Source organism: Xyrauchen texanus, chromosome 36 (genome assembly GCF_025860055.1).
Source record: "Xyrauchen texanus isolate HMW12.3.18 chromosome 36, RBS_HiC_50CHRs, whole genome shotgun sequence".
In the NCBI taxonomy this organism is placed as follows: domain Eukaryota; kingdom Metazoa; phylum Chordata; class Actinopteri; order Cypriniformes; family Catostomidae; genus Xyrauchen; species Xyrauchen texanus.
In genome coordinates, this window is record NC_068311.1 from 5,615,177 (window position 1) to 5,637,562 (window position 22,386).

Consider the following 22,386-nt stretch of genomic DNA (forward strand, 5'->3'; position numbering starts at 1 on the left):
GTGTGTGTGTGTGCATTATTATCATACACTATAACACAAAGTAGAAATAACACAATAAATATTTTAAACCTTAATAAACGTACCATTTATTGTTTCTGACTACATAAAACATTTTTTAAACCTATTTTTAAAATGTATGCATTTCAATTTCATAACAAAATTCCATCAAATTGAATTGTGTTATGTTTAACAAATAAAATGAATAATACTTTTATTTATATTATTGATTAAAGTTTAATTAGTTTAATTAGATAGAACTTTGTTATGAATTTGAAATCTGTAAATCTTTAAATATTTTTAAGGGAGTGGGACTTCTTAAAATATTTATTATTATATTTATTTCTTATTAGTATTAGCATATTTAGTAAAAATATCAAGTATATTTACTTTAGAAAAATTACGTGTATTAACTTGTATTTACAGTTTTTGTCTATCGCATTGGCTCATTTTCTGAAATAGTCTTAACATTCTCTAAACTGTAAGTGCAATTGTCACAACTGTTTAATGGGACTCACCCAAAACATTTAATTCATGCTTCAAAACCGAGATATTGTGCCAGTAAATTGGCCAATGCAACACAATTTTGTCATCTTGTGAGCTGTACTGCTTAAAATGTTTAGAGGTTTTTTTCACCATGGCATTCAACCCTGTAAATGTTTGTAATATACAAATTTCATTTTTGTTCTACTTTTTTGTTGACACTGACTGCTTACTGTACTATACAAGAATGTCAGTTTTGTCTAGCTGAAAGCTATTGTGTATCACACTGAGCTTTTTTGATACCGATTTCAATAGTAGGTAAAAAAAGGCAATACTGTACAATACTGTTGCACAAAGAAAAAGGATATTCACATTTGTATGTATACAGTAAATGTATTTTTGTAGCAATGTGTTACATCACAAATATTCCATGTCATAGATATTTATTTGAATGCTTAAATTAATAAGAAATTATCATATGGTGTGAACAAGAAACTAATTGTTCATCGATTTGAACTTTTTGTCTTGAAAAAAATAATTCTCAAAACTGTGATGAATATTGTTTATTTTGAGGTGCTTTCAAACTGTGTCCACAGGGTGGCAGTATTTGCACATATGCATCTGTGCATAAGGCAGAATGACCACAAAAGACTGGGGCTTACCCAATTAGCATGTGGAAATTATGATTATTGAAATAATTTATTTTCAGGATATCCTTACATTTTGATTTAAATGACGCTAATTATCAATTATTTATTATATCTAGTCTATTTATCAACAATCACTACTCATCTCTAACTGGTTTCAAAAAAGGAGTGAAACATATAGAAAATACATTTGTTGTTTTATATTCTGAGTGAAATATACAAGCCAAAATACTATTAATGAAATCCCATTGGTGTAGGAAAAGCTCAAATATATTACAAGAATCAATAAAACACAATGAAGGTCAATGCAGTTCAAAACAAAGACATGACTGTTTTTTTCCTGTGTGCTTGCCGGAAGGGATAACACTGATTTTTCTGTCAAATTTGGCTTGCGGTCAGGATTTAAGTGAATGATGAGCAGTGTTTGGATGAAAAGAATACTGTAGCAGTCTCATGAGAATCTAAATCATTTTACTTGCAAATGACATCTGAGAGATATGGGACCAAATCTACTGCTCACACATTGATATTGCCAATAGTGGGGCATGATGTCACACTATATGAGTGAAGTTGTCACTGTTGGAACCTTCCATTACCGTAAATGGCCTACTATAGGCTTTTCAGCTATACATTTAAAGAATAAATAAATGATGTAGCAAAGCACTTAATAAAACTATCAAAAGAAAGTTTTGGCCAACTGAAACTGTAATTAATAAATTATACTGTATTAAATTATTTTAAAAACATATAAAACATATAAGATAAAACACACGACAATTTCAAATATAAATGTCACAACTTTCCCCAACCTGACTTGCTCTAGTACACTGATTCTATTCTATTCTATTCTATTCTATTTTTACAGTTACAGCCAGACAAAGAAGCAAAACTGGCTACCGAAAACTGTAACAGAAATAGCTCAGGATTCAGATGAGGGAAGTGAATGTTGCGTTTCTTGTTTCTTCAGCTCTCACAAGAGTCTCTAAAATCAGCACAAAAAAAGTATCTAAATGGAAAGTATATGACTCTCTTCATAAGCAGACACAATCACATCTCACAAACCTACAGAGAAAAAACTGAAAACAAGAAAATAGGGAGTATCATGTTTTGTAATCGTGAGGTAAGTGTGTAAAGCACAGATTTGCATGAACGGTTCCTTCTTTTTATTAATGTGTGCAGGAAAGTACACAGTCAGCATTTCACACAGAAAACATTAAATTCTATGAAAGTGTTGGCTTATGTGAAAGTGAACATTTGAATTGGCTCAGATAACCAAGAGGCATAGAAATGTCATCGACTCTGCACCCTTGCCTTTTTTTTTTTATCATTATATGACATTATGTTTGTATACTCTAAATGTTGTTACCTGGCCAATGTAATACAGTAAAAATAGCCTAATTTAATACAATAATAGGAATATAATGAAAATCACCATTGACATTAATAGGAAAAAATACTTTTTTCTCCTTTAGATTTTGGGCATGTGCATGTTTTCATGAGATTCAACCAATTACTTCAAAGTAAATTATATGAATCAATTAGTATTAGTGTAAATCAATGAAAATTAGTGTAAATTAATTACGGATTTACTTACAAGAGTCTTGGTTACTTTATACTATAATTTGAGTAACAAAGACTAAATGAACAAGTATAATTATTACTGTAAGCAAGAGATGGTAAACGTCCAAAGATAAATATAGATAGATAGACAGACAGACAGACAGATAGATAGATAGATAGATAGATAGATAGATAGATAGATAGATAGATAGATAGATAGATAGATAGATAGACGATGGATGGATGGATGACAGACGGATGGATAGATAGATAGATGAAAGACGGACAGACATACAGACAGACGGATGGATGGATGGATGACGGACGGATAGATAGATAGATAGATAGATAGATAGATAGATAGATAGATAGATAGATGAAAGACAGACAGACATACAGACAGATGGATGGATGACGGACGGATGGACGGATGGATAGATAGATAGATGAAAGACAGACAGACATACAGACGGATGGATGACGGACGGATGGACGGATGGATAGATAGATAGATGAAAGACAGACAGACATACAGACAGACGGATGGATGGATGGATGGATGGATGGATGACGGACGGATGGATAGATAGATAGATAGATGAAAGACAGACAGACATACAGACAGATGGATGGATGACGGACGGATGGATAGATAGATAGATAGATAGATAGATAGATGAAAGACAGACAGACATACAGACAGACGGATGGATGACGGACGGATGGATAGATAGATAGATGAAAGACAGACAGACATACAGACAGACGGATGGATGGATGGATGACGGACGGATGGATAGATAGATAGATGAAAGACGAACAGACAGACAGACGGATGGATGGATGACGGACGGATGGACGGATGGATAGGTAGATAGATGAAAGACGGACAGACATACAGACAGACAGATGGATGGATTTATGGATAACGGACGGATGGATAGATAGATAGATGAAAGACGGACAGACAGACAGATAGATAGATAGATGTCGGACAGATGGATGGATAGATAGATAGATAGATGAAAGACAGACAGACAGACAGACAGACAGACAGACAGACAGACAGACAGACAGACAGACAGATAGATAGATAGATAGATAGATAGATAGATAGATAGTTAGTTAGTTAGTTAGTTAGTTAGTTAGTTAGTTAGTTAGTTAGTTCCAGTGCATTTAAAGGAGCACACATTTTTTCTTGGATGCTTGACCCGGGCTGAGAAAAGCTTTAACTGCTGCTGTAAACACTTCCTTCACCCCATCCTGACTGAGAGCTGAGCACTCCAGGTATTTAGCGGCCTGGATCTGTCGGGCCAACACCTCACCTTGTTTCTGGGTGATAGGGGAGAGATTCTTTTCCTTTAGCTTCTTCAGAACCTCTGGATCATCTCTAAGATCCTTTTTAGTGCCCACCAGCAGGATGGGAACTTTAGGGCAATGTTCTGACACCTCAGGGTACCACTTTAGCTTGACGTTCTCGTACGAGGTGTGGCTTGTCACACAGAAGCAGATGACGAAGACGTTGGTCTGAGGGTAGGAGAGAGTGCGCAGACGATCATACTCCTCCTGTCCGGCGGTGTCCCACAAGTTCAAGCTGATAAGTTTAGTTTCCACAGTCAACTGTGCACTGTAGTTGTCAAAAACTGTGGGAACGTATTCTTTAGGAAAGGCGTTGGTGGTGAAGGAAATCAGGAGGCAGGTCTTCCCCACTGCACCATCTCCGACCACGACACACTTAATGTTCTGCATTGTTATCCTTTCTTTAGCCTTTAATAAATTAAAAGTACACAAGGGCATTACGACTCTGACACTCTTGACATATACTGTATTAGTTTAAACACAGTACATTAAAGACCCCATGAAATGGCTTGTCATGCACTGAATCCATAAAACTCATAAATGATTTAAAAATAATAAATGACATTAAGCACACAAGAACATCATGGTTGCGTAAACTGCTGATTATTACATTTGTTTGTCAGCTAAAAATGATGCCCTTACGCCCACCAAACATTACACTGCTGTCATTACACATTCTGCAAACATTAAATAAGCTGTTGTGGTGGGGAAGTAGGCTATATCATTAGGGTGTGTTTGTATCTTTATTTCCTTAAGAAATAATATATACATTTCTGATGAAGTTTGTCATATTTTACAGACTTTTGTAGAATGGTTGTAAGAACCAAATAAAAAGACTGTTGACATAAAACTGTTTTTTCCAGCCTGGTCTCATGAAAATTACTTGACCGTGGCAAAATGTTTGCAAAAACGAAATTACGTGCCTTATTACGCATTTGTCTGCAGTTTTCCAGTGAAATGTCCAGTGGGGGGCGCAAAAAGCAAGTGAAATTATTTTGTAATCAGACAAGGTTTTAAAGGTGAACTGCACCTGTAAATGTAGATGAGTCTGTGGTACATACAAGCATTAAAATGTATAGTTTTTGAAATGATGCGTTAGAGTAAAAGTGTTACAATGTCATTACATATCACTCTGTGTGAAAAATAAGGGTTTATATAGTCATAATCATCCATTGTAGTGGTGATTTGTATGAAAGTAAATAAAACGCACAGCTGTTGCGCCTCTAGTGATAATTTCACCAGGAAACTTCAGCTAAATGTAAAACTCAGCGCGTAAAAGTCAGTTTGCAAAAATGTAGTTATTAATTAAGCATTAATTAAGCATGAAATTAATGTAGCATTCATTCTATGAGAATTTATGTACAGTTATGTGGTTATCAATAAATTATTAGATACTGAGAAACTAAGCAACAGTATATGCAACAGGTTTATTGGTCTATAATGAAACAAATTAATAAAAAACAGTTCCCTTTTCAAAGAAACCAAGACCAATCAGGCTGTATGGCTTACTGTTCAGGGGACTATCGTCAAGTAAGTTGCCTAATCACTTGGCATGCATTATGTTATGCCCTTTAAATACATTGTTCTTATAACCTTTATTATTTTGCATCTAATATTGAATCTGAATGCAATCAAAATACTGACAATGTAGCACATGTAACTTGCATTACAATTGTATTCAACTATGTAAATTTCATGAAGGTGCTCTTATGTTTGAATAACAATAATAATAAAAGCCAGACAGCACTTACGCAGCCCTAAAACGCATTTCCAACTTTTTCCCAGTATGCATTTGAATGGATTTCATTTATTGCATATTCTTTAAAACACCATGTGTTTTGGCAATACAATTTAAAAAAATTATAAAAATATTTTAATGTTTATTCAGTACCTAAACTATGGTTGAATACTGTTGATCGGTTTGGATACAATTATCTTCCAAATCACAACTTGCTTTTTATATTATTACTAAATATAAACCTGAACATGATCATTATGTTTTACATTGACTATTTGTAATAACATACATACACAAAAAATAGGGAAATGAGAACAAGACAAACATACAGTACAGCATGTAAACTGGGGGAATTAATACAAACAAAATGTGAAAAAAATTAGTTCACATGACCAAAGCCACCTTAATTGAGGAATTCCAGGACGTCCATATGTGTTTTAGGGTTAACATCTTCAGTTATAGTTACTTACAAATAATAAATTGAACTATAGACAAATAAGCTCTCTGAAAAAAAATTTAAATAAAAAGAACAGATGTAATTTTCCCTTTATGACATCACTGCATTCTCCTTTCAAATTTTCAAACCAGAACTACAGCAGAGATAAAATCTGGTATCATAATGAATAAGGTGTAAATGAAGACTTTCAATGCAGTCTGACTGAAATATAAAATGATACATTCAGAGAGAGGTTAGAGAGAGAGAGAGAGAGAGAGAGAGAGAGAGAGAGAGAGAGAGAGAGAGAGAGAGAGAGAGAGAGACAGACAGGTTTACTAACCGTGCATGATCCAAAAAGAGATTTTAATTCTTAATAGTAGTCTGAATGAAACTCTCCCAAAATACAGTTGCACTGGGGACAGTAGGAGGAAGTGAGTGCAGCCTAATAGTGCTCTGTGAGGAAGTCAGTGACACAAAAAGGCAAAGACCTGGTGGGGAAGTTCACAGATGATGTAGGCCATAAAGAGAAAGACACTATATAATATACTTTTCATGGATGTAACCAGTCACTGCATTCATAACATTTTAACCATATAAAACATCTTGCACGTTCAAGTTCCCTAAGTGGATGAATTCCAATTACATAAAAAAAACATGGTATAAAATACTGTAATACTGCATTTGACCTTAAATGCTTATTGAAATATTTTATTACAGTAATGTTAATCTATTTTTTCTCAATGTTGATTCTAGTAGGAGTTAATTCCTTAATTGTCCTAAAAATATGTCACAATGGAAAATTAGCCCTTAATGGTCTGAAAACATACTTCATTTTGTTTTAATGAAAAACATGCATTCTTTTGATTTTGGGTGAACCTGGAGATGCACCAGTTTCAGAGCATATATGGGTGTGTGAATCCTGTAACATGTGTGAGTTTCAAAACACATCTGAAGGGGGCGAAATTGCTACTCTGTAGGTTGACCTGTCATTGTCTTCACATATTTGAAATATGTTAACTGTCAAATTTAAACTGTAAAATGCAAATGTTGAATATTATAAAAATGTTTAAAACAATCTTGAATTTTTTAATTATAGCTACAGTGGGGTCTGAGTGTTATTATCGCTGACGAAAACTAAAATGGAAACTAAATCGGAATATTTTATATAACATATTTTATATGAAAAAATAATTTTTCATAAATGCAAAACTAACTAAAACAAAATAAAAATGACCTCAAATGATATACAGTATATATATATATATATATATATGTCATAAAGGGGCAATGATGTCTGTTTGTGTTATTGTGCTATTTGATAGTCAAAGGATTGGAGTTTGATATGTCTTTTTATAGTGAACTTCAATAGATATCCATCCATCTATGGAGCTATATATATATATATATATATATATATATGTATATGTTTTTTTTTTTGGATGCATACTGTTTATTGTATAATTTGAAACATTTACAATATACCTTAAAGGGATAGTCCACACAAAATTAAAATTCTCTCATCATTTACTCACCCTCATGCCATCCCAGATGTGTATGACATTCTTTCTTCTGCAGAACACAAACAAAGATTTTTAGAATATTTCAGCTCTGTAGGTCCTCACAATACAAGTGAATGGTGACCAAAAATGTAAGCTCCAAATGGACTTAAAGGCAGCATAAAAGTAAACCACAATACTACAGTGGATAAATCCATGGTAAAAAAAAAGGACTAAAATATTGATCTGTTTTTCAACCTCACTTTTCATATAGCTTCTTAAGATATAAATGTTATACATTATTTATAATATGGTGCCGTTATGTGCTTTTTAGAGCTTCAGAATTTTGGTCACCATTCACTTGCATTGTGAAGGCCTACAGAGTTGAAATATTTTTCTAAAAATATTTGTTTGTGTTGAACAGAAGAAAGAAAGTCATGCACATCTGGGATGGCATGAGGTATGAGTAAATGATGAGCGAATGTTCATTTTTGGGTGAACTATACCTTTAATTAAACATTAAAATACTTCCACTAGATAGAGGTAACACAACACAGGACTGCCCTGAGAAATTGATTGACATTAAACATTTAAATTATACAGTAAATGCTTTAGCTTTGTCAGCCATTAAATACTTAAACTAAAATAAAATCTGCTACTAGAAAACACTGAGAAAATGAAAATTCAACTAAAACGAACAGATTGAAAATGAATGAAAACTAAACTAAACTGGAATTATAAATTGAATATGAAATAGAAATAAAAACCTGATAACAGGCACGTTTTTGTTGCCTAAAGACATAGTACAGAATCTGAAATATTTCTTCTCTTCTCTGACTTCTTTTTGTTTTAAATTTGTCAAAATCCTAAAACAAAATTCTGTTTAATTCCAGGTGTAATTGTATTTTGAACAGATTTTTTAGAAAGCTGTTCACTTTGGACTTGAAGACATTTCAAGACAACTATTATTGTGTTGTGTAGTTGTGAAAAGCACTACTCAAATAAAAATTATTTGACTTGACTTGAACCCCAGATATTTAACGTGGTTTCATGTTTGGAACCCACTGCATTTAGCACACGTTTTCTTGGAGGCTAGTGGTGCATAGTTGAGGACTGCACAAACAGCCTCTGTAAACACTTCCTCTACTGCTTCCAGTGTGAGAGCTGAGCACACAAGGTATTTAGTGGCCTGGATCTTTCTGGCCAACACCACATACACTTTTGCTGGGTGAGAGGGGAGAGATTCTTCTCCTGTAGCTTCTTCAGAACCTCTGGGTCATCTCTCAGATATGTTTAAGTTCCCACTAGCCAGATTGACACATTAGGACAATGATTTGATATATCAGGATACCACTTTTTCTTGATGTTCTTGTAGGACACGTGGCTAATGACACTGAAGCAAATAATGAGGACACTGGACTGCTGGTAGGAGATGATCCACAGATGGTCATACTCCTCCTGTCCTTGGGTGTCCCTCAAGTTCAGACAGATGAGTTTGGAGTCTACAGTCAACTCGGTGGTGTATTTGAACAGATTGGCAAGATAATCAATAGGAAAGTTTTTGGTGATGAAGGAAATCAGAAGGCAGGTCTTCCCCACTACACCATCTCCAGCCACAACACACTTAATGTTCTGCATTGTTACTGTCCTTTCAACCCTAAATAACTAGAAAGCATGCAAGGGAATTAACTCTGACACTCATAACATGTCAAACATAATGTAGTTAATTAAAGACCTCATGAAATGGCTTGACTAGCACAGTTTTGACAATACCGATTGACCTAATTAAGCCCCACATTTTTTATAAAAAGCTTAAATGGAATTGAAATCGGTGAAAACGTTATTTAAAGTAAAATGTACACTTTCACATACTAGGCACATATTTTGTATGTGTGTGTGTATATATAGAGATACCCCCAATCCCCCATTCCCGTAAAATTTTGTCACTAAAATATGGGTCAATAGGTGTCCTGGACAGAGCATCTTAATTTCGACCAAATTTATGGGACATCCTAATAAATAAGGCAGATTTGGCAACCCTAAACTTTGCTTGAGAACTTTTGGCAGCTCGAGGATCCACTTTGCTTGCTAACTATGCTTTGACAGCAAAACCATCGATATCTATGATAGCAACCACTATACAGGATATTTAACACAGTATTTTCAAGATGGATGTGTGTTTGCTTTTCCCTGGTGCTTAGGGTCATTTGAAAGAAACAGTTGGGACATACAAGACCATCGGTTGCTACTTGCTAAAGCGATATTCTCTTTAGAGAGTATTTGATTTGACAAGAATATGTGTAATGCTGGTTAATGCAGGTTAAGGTTAGTTTTCCCATGAGAGAAAGACTATATTTTAAATGTGTTTAGAAGTTTATTTGATGAACTTTTAGAAGTACAGTAGAATATTGAAGGCCTCAAAGCTAATAAACATAAACTAAAGCCCACAGAACTCCAATTCTGATTTCATGAGGTTATTAATATCATTATCAAAATAACATAAAATATGAATCACACCCAGGATCCATGCCAATTTATCATTGTTGTAATTGACAACAACTTGTGTATGTTATCTTTGTGCCAGATTATCACTTGTCAGTCTCTACAAATGACTGCCCTTACACCCTCAAAACTTTACAGGGTTGTCAATGACCTTTATTTATATCTTTCTATCTATATCTCTGACAATTCTGCATAACTTGAAGTTGTGGTGGGGAACTATGTCACAGGGGAGAATTTGTAAAAATTCTACAGAAACAATGCAATCATTTCAGGCAATAGTTGTCATACTTTGAAGATTTGTGTAGATCAAATCATGTGCACTCTGTTCAGTTCCAAGAACCAAAAAAGGAGGCCATTGATCAAAACTACTGTGTGTAATAAGATGAAAATGAAATAGATAGATTATTTGATTTCTAGCCAAATAGATTATTTGATATTTAAAATCTATGCAAAATAAATTATGGGCCTAAAATTACTCCACTGTGGGGGAAAAACTTTCTTTTTTTTCAAAGAAATGACAGTAAAACTGCTAGTCAAGATTGTACTACTCACTGTCAATGGGACATCAAAACAATTCATTTAAAATATAAAATTCTTTTGAAGGGTGAGGGTCAAAATCCCTTGGCTCTTCAGATATATCAATATATATATATATATATATATATCCTTTTATATCAATATCTATCTGTATTCTGTTGCTTAACTTCTTTAATAAAGTGATGAATTAACTATATGCAACTATATGAAATATACTTTGAATCATATGTGTGTTGAATGTTAATTAGTCTCTTTTAGGAACATTCCAGAGTCTCTCTGTCCTGCACGTCGGCTGAAGGTCTTTTGGGGGATAAGCTTATTTGTGACGCTCTCCAGCCTCTCAGGGGAGGGGGTCAGGGGGAATGCGTTAAACATGTGTTCCAGATGTATTCTGTGTTTGATTGTTACCTTTCCATGACTAATTATATGGTTTAAAGTCCTATGTAATAAGACCTGAATAGTAGAAGTGTGATTTTCTCTTATTATTTCTTTAGGGAAGAAATGTATGTTATTTCAACCCTCTCCTCTGCCCGAGGAGTGAATATTTTATCTCTCTGTTTTGGTTCAAATGGCCTGATAATGTGTGCTCTGGCTCTCTTGTGCCCAGAGAAGAACTGTCGTTCGTCAGTGTTTTGTGTGTGCGTTTGACCTTCTACCCAGTTTTTGAACCCAGGGATGCACACCAGGCCGACTCGAAGATGCCCCGCGACCATCTGCGAGGTCACTTCAGATGTAAATCTCGGGCTCGGACGACAAGTGCGCTGATTAATGTTGATAGGCCGCATAGCTGTCTATATGTTGTGACTGTATGTTCTTTTAGCCAATCAGGAGTAAAATAATGGAATGTATGTCCTTGCAAATGGTATAATTGATGTAAGATTTTGTGTAAGGTACGAGTTGGCTTTCGATCTCCTCGTGAGACTTTGCCGCTGGCTCTACCAATTTCACTGCAGACTATACTTCAGTAAATGTTTGACTCTTTTAATTGAACTTCTCGACTCCTGGTCTTCTTTCTCCATATCTGGTCCGGGTTATAACTGTTATACCCCTAACACTTTAGTTTATGTTTTCTAAATAATACTGACCCTAAGTAGCTGCACTAGGGATTGTAGCAGGAAGTAAGTGCAGCCTAGTGCACTTTGAGAAAGTGACACAAAAAGGCAAAAGACTGGGTGGGGATGTTTAAAGATGTAGTTTGCACAGTAAAGAGATGTCCAAGAGAATGACACTAACAGACCGCTACTACTTTGTATATGTAAATGAGGAATTGTCAAACCAAACAAAAGTAAAGTATGGAATGCCACAGGGATCAGTTTTAGGGCCTCTGCTTTTCTCCTTGTATATGTTTCCTCTGGGGAATATTATCAGGAATCGTGGAATAAGTTTCCACTGCTATATGCCGATGATATCCAACATTATATTTCTTAAAAACCTGATGAGATTTCACAATTCTCCAAATTAGCAGAATGTATCAATGAAATAAATGATTGGATGGCCAGAAATTTCCTCTCTCGATAAATGTACTGTTACATTATCTTCAACAGCGAAGAACTTAGGTGTTATATTTGATACCAAACTGTCCTTTGAAAATCAAATTACAATGCTTGTAGAACAGAATTGTTCCACCTAAGATATATTGCTAAATTACGACACATGCTCTCTGTTGCTGATGCTGAAAAATGAATTAATGCGTTCATGACCTCAAGACTAGATTATTGTAATGCATTACTGGGAGGATGTACTGCATGTCAATAAATAAACTTAAATTGGTTAAAAATGCAGCAGTCAGAGTGCTGAAAAGAACCAAGAAATAGGATCATATTAGCCCCATTTTATCTTCGTTACACTGACTACATGTTTGTATTAATTTTAAAATTCTGTACTACTTATAAAGCTTTGAATGGTCTAGCTCTGCAGTACTAAGTGACCTTCTGCCACGCTATATTCCATCACGTTCATTACGATCACATAATTCTGGCCTGTTAATAGTTCCTAGAATATCAAAATCCACAAAAGGAGGTAGATCCTTTTCATATTTGGCTCCTAAACTATGGAATAGTCTCCCTAACACTGTTCGAGATGCAGACACACTCCCTCAGTTTAAGTCTAGACTAAAGACTCATCTATTTAGCCAGGCATACTTCTAATTTATCCATGAACTCACAATTAGGCTGCTTTAGTTAGGTCTGCCACAACCAGAAACATTTCTCAGAATCTATAACTCTGCAAAAAATTTAATGGCATCTATGCTTATATTATTTTATTTGTTTCCCTGTCTCAACCTTTGGACTCCTATCCTGAGGTCACGAGATCCAGCTGGATCCAGCTCCATTCCTGCTTGGTGTTGGACTCCACTGCTACGTGTCGCTGTGTGATGATGACTAATAGCAGCCGGTGCCTAACCAGACATCACTTCAGTCTATTACGATGGACTTCAGAGGATGAACTGATGCCAACTCCAACCATAAGACATGGGATACTTCATATGCCATTGTCTGAACCTTGGAATTAGGATAGAGCTCACCAAAATGACCGGCCAGGTTGAACTATGGACTACACTATGAAATTTAATACATAGACTATCAATTAATTGCCAACAAAACCCTTCATCAGCCAACTAAAAATGACAATTGCATCTATATGAATTGCTGCAATTAATCCAGGATGGACTTCAAAGACATTAGTCAGTAATCTTACAGTGCATACAAAATGTTTGTTTAAACACTGACCCTTCACACGTACTTAGTTTAATAATTTTAAACCATGACTTTAACTCTACATAAGTAATATTGGCATTGTATTCATGATGTTAGCCAGAGGGGAACTGGCCCCCACAGTGAGTCTGGTTTCTCCCAAAGTTATTTTTTTCCATTAACCAACATCTTCTGGAGTTTTGTGTTCCTTGCCACTGGGGTTATAAATACAATTATTATTTAATTATTTATTTTTAAACACAATTCACAATCATATTTTATCAAACTTCACAATTATGAATCTAAAACATTATAGATATTACAGTTTCATTTTCTGGATGGCAGGGTACGATTCTAAAAGCCCCCCAGGGTAAAAGGCACTTTTAATTAAATTTTCTCCCAAAATACTGACCAGCAACAAAAACTAACCCCTGTTTGTTGCTATGCACTGCAAAATTGTCCTGAACTATCAGGCCATCGCGACTAATATCTAAAAAATGTATTTCTAAAAATGTTGCAAATTCATGTAGCTAATAAGAGTCCCTGAAATTAGCACCTTTATTTTGAGACAAAATACTTATTTGTCATTTTGCGTTTTTGTTCAAAGTGATTATATTAAAAGTTTTTTAAAGAAATGTCCAATGAGTGAAAGCATAGTATTGGGGGTAAAAGCTGACAAATTTTGCCCTATAACTGTTATCCCTATGTACATGATATCACTACAACCCCCGGTGAGCCTTTTACCACAAATGTTGGGGCATTTTTACCTCAAGTAAGGGGTAAAATTCTCACTTGATGCTTATTTTTTCTAATGAATTTGAATCAAAACAACCTTCCTTAATTATTTATTTTCACACAAATTATGTTGCTCCAACTGGTTACACTTTGTAACCAGAAAAAAAGCAAATTTTCCTTATGGTGTGACTTTAGCACCAGTGTACCCTATTTTCTTTGTATCTATCATCACATATGTTGCCTTCACCTATTCTTAAAATGCAAATTGTCAAATTTAGACTGTAAAATGTAACAGATGCTTTAGAGTTGCATGTTGCCATGTCACAGCCAGGCACTAGAGAGCGGTGTAGTCATTTCACAGCTGCACACAAGCAAACGCTCTCTGCAGTCCATTTATACAATATGGGCGAGAGCAGATTTTCTGGAGTGACAGTGAAAAAAGAAAAAAGGCAGGAAAGCACTTTTACAATAGATGTGGGTGTCCAACCATACAGCAAATGTATCTTAAGTCATTTTATACAAGCTATCAAATACTCAATATGGTACCTTCCATGAATGAGCCTACTTAAAAATAGATATATATGTACATTATTATTGTTATTTACTATGGGACATGATGGTCCAGAGGGTGTGTGATACAGTAGACAATTAGATTCAATACTGCCCCCCAAATTGAGGTAAATATCTATACATATATTCAGCTCTCCACCTAATGGTTAAATGGAGAGGCATACAAGCCACAGTGTCTCGCAACCAATGTGAAATTTGGTGGAGGATCGGTGATGATCTGGGGCTGATCAAGGCTGAAATCAGGCAGATTCATCTTTGTGAAGGATGCATGAATCAAGCCACGAGGTTATCCTTGAAAAAAATTATTTCCTTCTGCTCTGACAATGTTCCCCAACTCTGTGGATCGGTTTTTCCAGCAGGACAATGCTCCATGCCACACAGCCAGGTCAATCAAGGTGTTGATGGAGGCCCACTAGAACAAGACCCTGTCATGGCTTGCCCAATCTCCAGACCGGATCCCGGCCTGAATTTTTGCGCCTGGAGTGGAGTATTCCTGGTATAGATCATGCCAATACGCACGAAAGCTGTGATTGAAAATCAGGGTTATTCCACCAAATATTGATTTCTGAACTCTTCCTAAGTTAAAACATAAGTATTGTGTTGTTTAAAAATGTATATGCACTTGTTTTCTTTGCATTATTCGAGGTCTGAAAACACTGCATAATTTTCTGCAAATAAATGGTCTAAATTACATTATTGCTGTATATATATATATATATATATATATATATATATATATATATATATATATATATATATATATATATATATATATATATATATATATATATATAGCAGTTTCTCTGGATTTATTATTTAAATGTATAGAGTAGCTGTTGCTGTGGAAGCTACAGTTGTAAAGTAGTTTGCTTATTAGACAGAAAGTGTGATCTACGAAGAGAGTGTGTGTGCAACAGTGTTGGTGATCTGGCAGAGTTTGTGACTGCGCATGCGTCGCCCCGCAGCCAGGGAGCCCGCCGTGAAGCGAGGAGGAAGCGCAGCACATACGGCCTGACAGAGGACGAGGAAGCCGCCGTCCACCTGCCGTATTACCTCATCGGCGGGCAGGGAGAATTTACAGAAACCCTCGCTTGACTGTAATCGTGTTTTTTTGTGTGAATGAATAACAATGTTTAACGAATAGGCAACATGGATTCTCGTGAGAGAGATGAGCCGCTGAAGACGAACCTTTGAGTTGAATCACAAAAAGCGAGACGATCCTGAACGAAGATCAGAGGTAGTGGATCGCATTTTAAACGATTTAACGGTTGCTTTTGTCGTATTTTTACTGCATGTCCTTTCAGCGATGAGTTTGGGTGTTAAGAAACGTAGAAATATGGGTGCCAGTGGCCTCGTGTTGCTATAAATCCAGAGGCGTATGAAATATTAAGATATTACGTTGCGATTTGTTATTGATCAACTACTGTATGTCTAATGTTTGGGTGGTGAGATTTCATTAGCATATGTGAGTAGCATGACTCAAACTAGTCGAAATCTGCCCTTTAACCAGTAAAGTCATACCTGGATATTTAACAACGTGTGTTAATTTGGTTATTATTAAGATTATTACGAGGAAATGGTGTGTAGTCCATACCGATTGTATTCATATGAAAGATAAATATCCTGCCCATAAACCTTGTGGCCAATATAGCTGAGCAAGGGTTGCATGATGGTGCACTATTGCCAAATACACTTTGTTGCACTGCAGAGTTTCCACTTAAGTGCAAAACATGTTGCCTAGTGAAGTTGGGGAGACCCACTGTATCTCAAATCATTGATTTTAATTTGTATTATTTTAAAGAATATTTGGGGTTCAATACAATTGACAGCATTTGTGGCATAATGCTGATTACCACAGAAATGAATTTAGACTTGCCCCTTCTTATATATATATATATATATATATATATATATATATATATATATATATATATTAGCACAAATCGAGGTTAGAGTGAAGCATTTATAATGGAAGTGAATGGGGCCAATTTTTGGGGGATGTAAACGCTGAAATGTGAAGCTTATAATATTATCAAAGTAATTACATTAATTCTTCTGTTAAAACTCATGTATTATTTAGGCTGTAAAGACGTTTAAATCTTCGTATTTGTGGGATTACAGGGTTTACAGCATTACATTGGATACAAAGCATCAAACTGGATATAACTTTACACAGAGGTTAGTAAGCGATTGTATCACACTAAAATCATGTTAACACACCAGTTGTTTACATCTTGTTGCTATACTTTTGAAATGGTGGGTATTTTAATGTTTACAGATTGGCCCCATTCACTTCCATTGTAAGTGGAAAACTGTTTGTTACCCATATTTTTATTTTAAAGGAAAAACGTAATTTTTGTGATAAACAACATTATGCCACAAATGCTGTCAACTGAGCTTAACGTGTATCGAACCCGGAATATTCCTTTAATAGAGTAGATTTGTAACATATGTTATTGTGATAATGTAACATACATGATAATGTGTGAGTGCACATGAGCAAACGTGTGTAAGATGTGTGTAAGAGAAATCAATAAACAGGACCGTTAATATTATAAAAAATGCATTGCAAAGCACTACAGAACAAAGTACTGTACATTAAACAATAAAGTGCAAAATACAATGAAAATGTTCAAAAACATTACTATAATATACTATAATGTATGGGAGGCTTCAGTGATGACTGATAGATATAATATTCCAAGACATCATTACTGAAGATGGCAGAAGAAAAATATTTGACATAAAAAATATTTTTTAAATATCAGTTTTTAGTTTCTCAGGCAGAGAGAGAACTACTGAGCATGTGCTGATTTGGCTTGTTTGTGATTAAAGAATTTTAGTGTACATTACAATAGTCCCTCCCCTTATCAACTCAGGGTTAGGGTAATAGGTGACTTTACATGGTGGCTTGCCATTTAAGATCTGCTGAGTAGAAGGTGACAAGATCTCTCTCTTTCTCTCTCTCATGCCAAACCAGCTGTCCCAGTATGGAGCTCAGCAAACTGGTGACTTTTTGGATCGTGTGTATGTGCTTCTTGTGGGAATGTCAAGCGGACAAACCTTTTCAAGTTAGCACAGACTCCCAACAAGTGGACAACGAAGTGTCAGGTGAGAATGCCTTGTAAACCTTATTTTTGCTTGAGAAAAGTTACATTATCATCATAAACAAGAAGTGAAGACCCCATTCAACAAGCAAGAACTCTCTGTGCTTTGAAGTCAGTGCTGTAGTCTTATTTAGAAATTATGTGGGGGTCTAAATATGGGCCGTCTGCAAATAGGATGGCTATGCATTCTCTGTTAAGCTCTGTCCTCGGTTAGGCTGCACCATGGTGCTGGCAGCATGTCAAATAAAGATGCCTAGAGCGTCATGGTGTGTACAATATCTTTCTGAATGCCTGTTCTACCCTTATGAAGGGATAGGTTTCTTCTGAGTCGATTCCAAGAGTTGATTGAGATCTGTTAAGTCTTGCATGGATGCCTTTGCTTACGAAAACTTAAATGTGAAAAGCTATAGAGGAGTATTAATTATACTAATTATAAAATAAAATCATGTTTTGGTCTTAGTAATCTTATATTGGCTTCTAATCTTGGTGGGGTTCTCTGATATCCACTAAGGCATGCAGCATAACGAATAGAACAGATTGCAGGTGTCTCGAGATACTGATGATTAATTGTCAAACAAATCATTTAATTTATGACGATTGTCCGTTTTATGGCTTTCATGATTATGATGATTAGTTGTCATGCTTTTGTATTTACACTGTTATTGTTGGAACCCAGCAAACCTGCTTGGCTATTATATGATTTTTTTTTTGTTATTATGTTATATTAAAATATATTATATTAACCTGTTGATATGCATTTGTTCTCACTCGGGAGTGACATCGCTCTGCTTACATTTTTATTTATAATTTACCGTCTATATATGTAATTAACAAATTATACATCTTTTCAAAGGTCTGAGGGTTCAACATTGATATCTGATCTCTGTTTCTCGATAACAATGCTCCAGAAACAACAATTTGTTTATTTGTGCCAGGAGTCAAATGAAAACATGCAATATCAAAACGGGACTTCATACATTTATTATGAAATGGCGATCGCCAGATGAATCCAGTTCACCACACTTGGGTCAATTGTCCATGACAAGGGTTCATTGTATAACATCCAATAGCACTTTTTGTCCATTAAAGTGATAAATGTAAGAAATATTGATATATTCGCCATTGTTTACATAAGATCTCGTCTGGAAGAATTACCCTGTGTCCTCGTTCTTCAACAAACTATGCAATCTGAGCAGAATTCATATTGTAAAACTGTATATGATCTTATATATTAGAGTCTTATAAACAAAACGAGCCCATCTCCAAAGTCTATTTTTTTAAAATGCGCCGTAGTTTCATTCATAATATCCAAGCAGTGCCGTCAAGAGATTGTGTTGAATTTGAGAGGCGGAACCTTAATTTTACGCTGAATGCTTCCATCGATTTACAGAGGAAAAACAAAGCTCACAGGAGCCTCATTTTTTGTTAGATCTTCTTCAAATTTGAAACTTAACTACTTTAGACTTGTGGCTTTGAGAACATTGTATTTCTGGGTTGACTAATTTAACTTTTATTATAGTTTTTTTAAATTATAAAAACATGTTCAGCACAAAATATTCCATTACTATAAACTTCATAGTTCTCTAACTGACCCCAAAGTGTCATCTTTCAAAAGATACTACAACTGTGTCCATACTCCAAAGGGTTCAGTAAATACAACCATTTAAGTTCAGGTATGTCATTTTCATGGTTTGTGCTCAAAAAGCGGGAGCACATCAACAGGTTAAAGTATGCAATAGTAAAATATTTATATCCAAAATTCTTCACTTTCACACATTACTTTAAGGCTCTCCGATTAAACTCACAAGCCCTTATTTCACATGAAGAAAGACTTTTGAGAGTCTGTGTTTCTTCACTCTATCATCTCTTAATAATTTTGTGGGAGTATGGCTCGAAACTCCACAGAGAGCACATGCATCACAGTGCTTCAATCCAGTTCAAAAGTGGTTAGTTTTAATGCGCTCTTCAGGAGCTGCACTCAGTGAGACACTCAGATGAGACACTCAAACACACCATTTATTCCTTTATTTGGAGAGTAAAATTGAAATTTAAAGTACACAATAATCGCAGTTATCTCAAATAACCATGGTTAGATAAATAACCATTATCAGATGATTATTAACTAATTGTGACAGGCCTAATCTAAGTTTTTTAAACCTGACACAGCGTCCAAAAAAAACACAATGCTCCTGCGCGACACGTCAAAAGAACAGCAAGAACACGACCCCCATTATTTCAACTCCAGAACGACGCAACACCGGAAAACAATAGATGTAAATCCCTGAAACTTTATGTAAAGTAGATCAAAGATAGAGTTGTCATGACTTTGAGTTTTTTGGTTTTCATCATTGTCTTCTGTTTTTGAAGAAGCCTTGTCCTGTTTATGATCAGACGCATGGTGAGAAGACATGACCGGCCAATTCTAAACAGAACAGCCTCCCCAAATACACCTGGAATACTCCAGCGGCCAACCAACAAACATGCTAGCTTCAGTGCAGTTATGGAGTGCACTGTGGTCCATTTTGACTTGTGATTTCAATCTTATCATGTCTATCATCCGACACACGGCGAATAAGCGATGGAATCAGCGCTCGTAGCCCTCCCTCATAAACAGTGTGTTTGGAGCCGAACTATGGACTGCGTTGCGCTTTGTGGAGTGATTTCAATCTGACCACAGTGTTTAGTGTAAATTTCTGCTCTCATTCCTGTTCCCTGAGTACTGTTGAAGTCTCGTGCCTGCGGAACAGCGGCGCCCATGTCATGAGTTTGAATTCTCCGCTGTAACTGTAATGTGAGCTCATCAATGAGGCAGCGTTGTGATTGGATGGAAGCGCTCCTTCTCATGAATAATGTGGAGAAACGCTCTGAATATTGTGACGTAAATGCGTGCTGTCCAACCAATGATAACTCAGAGTTTACGCATATACCTCATTTTTGTGACGTTGCTTCAACTTTCATTTATAAAATAAAATGGAAAAATAAACACTTTACAATTAACATAATGAGTGCCATCATTGTTTTCATTGATGTGCATCCTGTACCTGTTCACATCTCAAAAAAATTGTTTTTGGGTTTCATGACCCTTTAACGTAACATATACACTGATTTTCATGACAACTGTAAAATTCAAGGTGGCTCAGATGGTTGTATTGCATATTTTCTAACATATTTTTTTAACAGTGTTCCACAGACGTTCCTAGAACAGACAAGTTAATAGAACGGAATGTCGTGAAAATCCTTCCGGGATGTTTTTAAAAATGAAAATGGTTCTGAATAGAATCTGGTTCTCATTTCCCAACCTTAAAACAGGCAACCATTTCTTAATTGGGTCTATAGTTAAGACCGTTGGTCAAAACCTATTTATGGAGCACTGCGTGGACATTAAGTGGACAATTTTCTTAATGCAGTTGGTGTTTACATAGAGCTGGTATTGTTAGCACATGTGCACTATGGTGACATTAATGTTGGACTGGTCCGTCATCAATCATGTTCTGCTTAAATGGGCCCAGCATAACTCAAGCTTGAAGATACAAAAGTTGTCCTTTTTAAATGAATTGCTATTGCATTCTAGTGTGCTTGTTTTTCCGTGTTATATTTCTGAATCAAACTGTCTAATTTTGATTGCAATATGATGACTTGGGAGCCCTATGGGAAAATGGCCACAGTGTCCAGAGTGTGCTTTAAAGATTTGTTGAATTGGAACTTAGCCCAGTCATTAAGCGATAGCCTGCTGGTACTACAACATCCGGCTACAGGTCAAACAGGCTGTTGTAATGTCCCATCCTTTTTCATACACAATTTTGCCCTGAATTTACCCATACAGAGTGCCTTCTCTAGTGTATGTATGAAGTTCGTTCCCCTCAAGTTCACACAAGTGTCCTAGCAGAGTAACGACAGGTATATTACATCAACTACATGTTTCACTAACGTTTGACAACCAGAAATATTAGTTTTGGCCAAATACTTTTCTCAATTTGAACCGTATATCTATTGTTTTATCATCTGAAGCTTAAACGTCTTTTTAGTATGGCTGGGAATTGCCATAGACCTCCCGATTAGATATTATAATGATATTTCCTAGCCGATTCGATATGTATTGTGATTTTGATGTAAAAACGTCATGACAAACAAAAACCCAAAAAAACTTTAAGTCCTTTTTCTCAGAAAGCAATGTGTATTGAAGAACAGTTGTGTCGAAAATGACAATTGTTTTTACTCTAATATATAATTTGCAGGTAAAAGTTAGGGATGGGTAAAACTAATTTAACACTACCAATGGACCAGTCATTGCGTTGTCTGAGCTAAGTGACAAGTTAGTGCAAACGAAGCCATGTATAAGGCTGCATTATGCCCATTTGTATTCAACAAATAGGCTAAATATATATAATATATAATTGTAATTTATCAAACTAATTTTGTTATTTTACAATGTCTAAAAAAAAAAACTTATATTACCATTGGTAATTTTGCAACACACAAATGGAAGCTAAAGAGTAAACTTATTCAAGAACCATTTCTAGGGCTGA

General features: G+C 35.4%; 2 protein-coding genes and 1 pseudogene across 5 annotated transcripts in view; 1 reads left to right on the plus strand and 2 right to left on the minus strand.

Moving 5' to 3' along the window:
- Positions 1-1,790: 1,790 nt before the first annotated feature.
- On the minus strand, positions 1,791-6,636 carry LOC127630266 (rho-related GTP-binding protein RhoG-like). Its single transcript, XM_052107757.1, has 2 exons — positions 6,561-6,636; positions 1,791-4,454 (listed from the first exon to the last, which is right to left on the minus strand). The coding sequence occupies exon 2, from the start codon at positions 4,434-4,436 to the stop codon at positions 3,864-3,866; it is 573 nt and encodes a 190-aa protein (XP_051963717.1). The 5' UTR covers positions 4,437-4,454; positions 6,561-6,636; the 3' UTR covers positions 1,791-3,863.
- Positions 6,637-8,764: 2,128 nt separating this feature from the next.
- On the minus strand, positions 8,765-9,354 carry LOC127629465 (rho-related GTP-binding protein RhoG-like; annotated as a pseudogene).
- Positions 9,355-15,718: 6,364 nt separating this feature from the next.
- Positions 15,719-22,386, plus strand: part of LOC127629951 (stromal interaction molecule 1-like) — a 65,227-nt gene continuing 58,559 nt past the window's right edge. For all 4 annotated transcript variants that reach the window (XM_052107286.1, XM_052107283.1, XM_052107284.1 and 1 more), the window contains exons 1-2: positions 15,719-15,990; positions 17,734-17,864. In XM_052107286.1, the coding sequence (XP_051963246.1) occupies positions 17,744-17,864 (121 nt within the window). In that variant the 5' untranslated portion in view covers positions 15,719-15,990; positions 17,734-17,743. The remainder of the gene's footprint in view (positions 15,991-17,733; positions 17,865-22,386) is intronic.

Excerpts from the sequence above, each read along its gene's own strand:
- LOC127630266 (XM_052107757.1), bottom strand. The coding sequence starts at position 4,436 with ATGCAGAACATTAAGTGTGTCGTGGTCGGAGATGGTGCAGTGGGGAAG.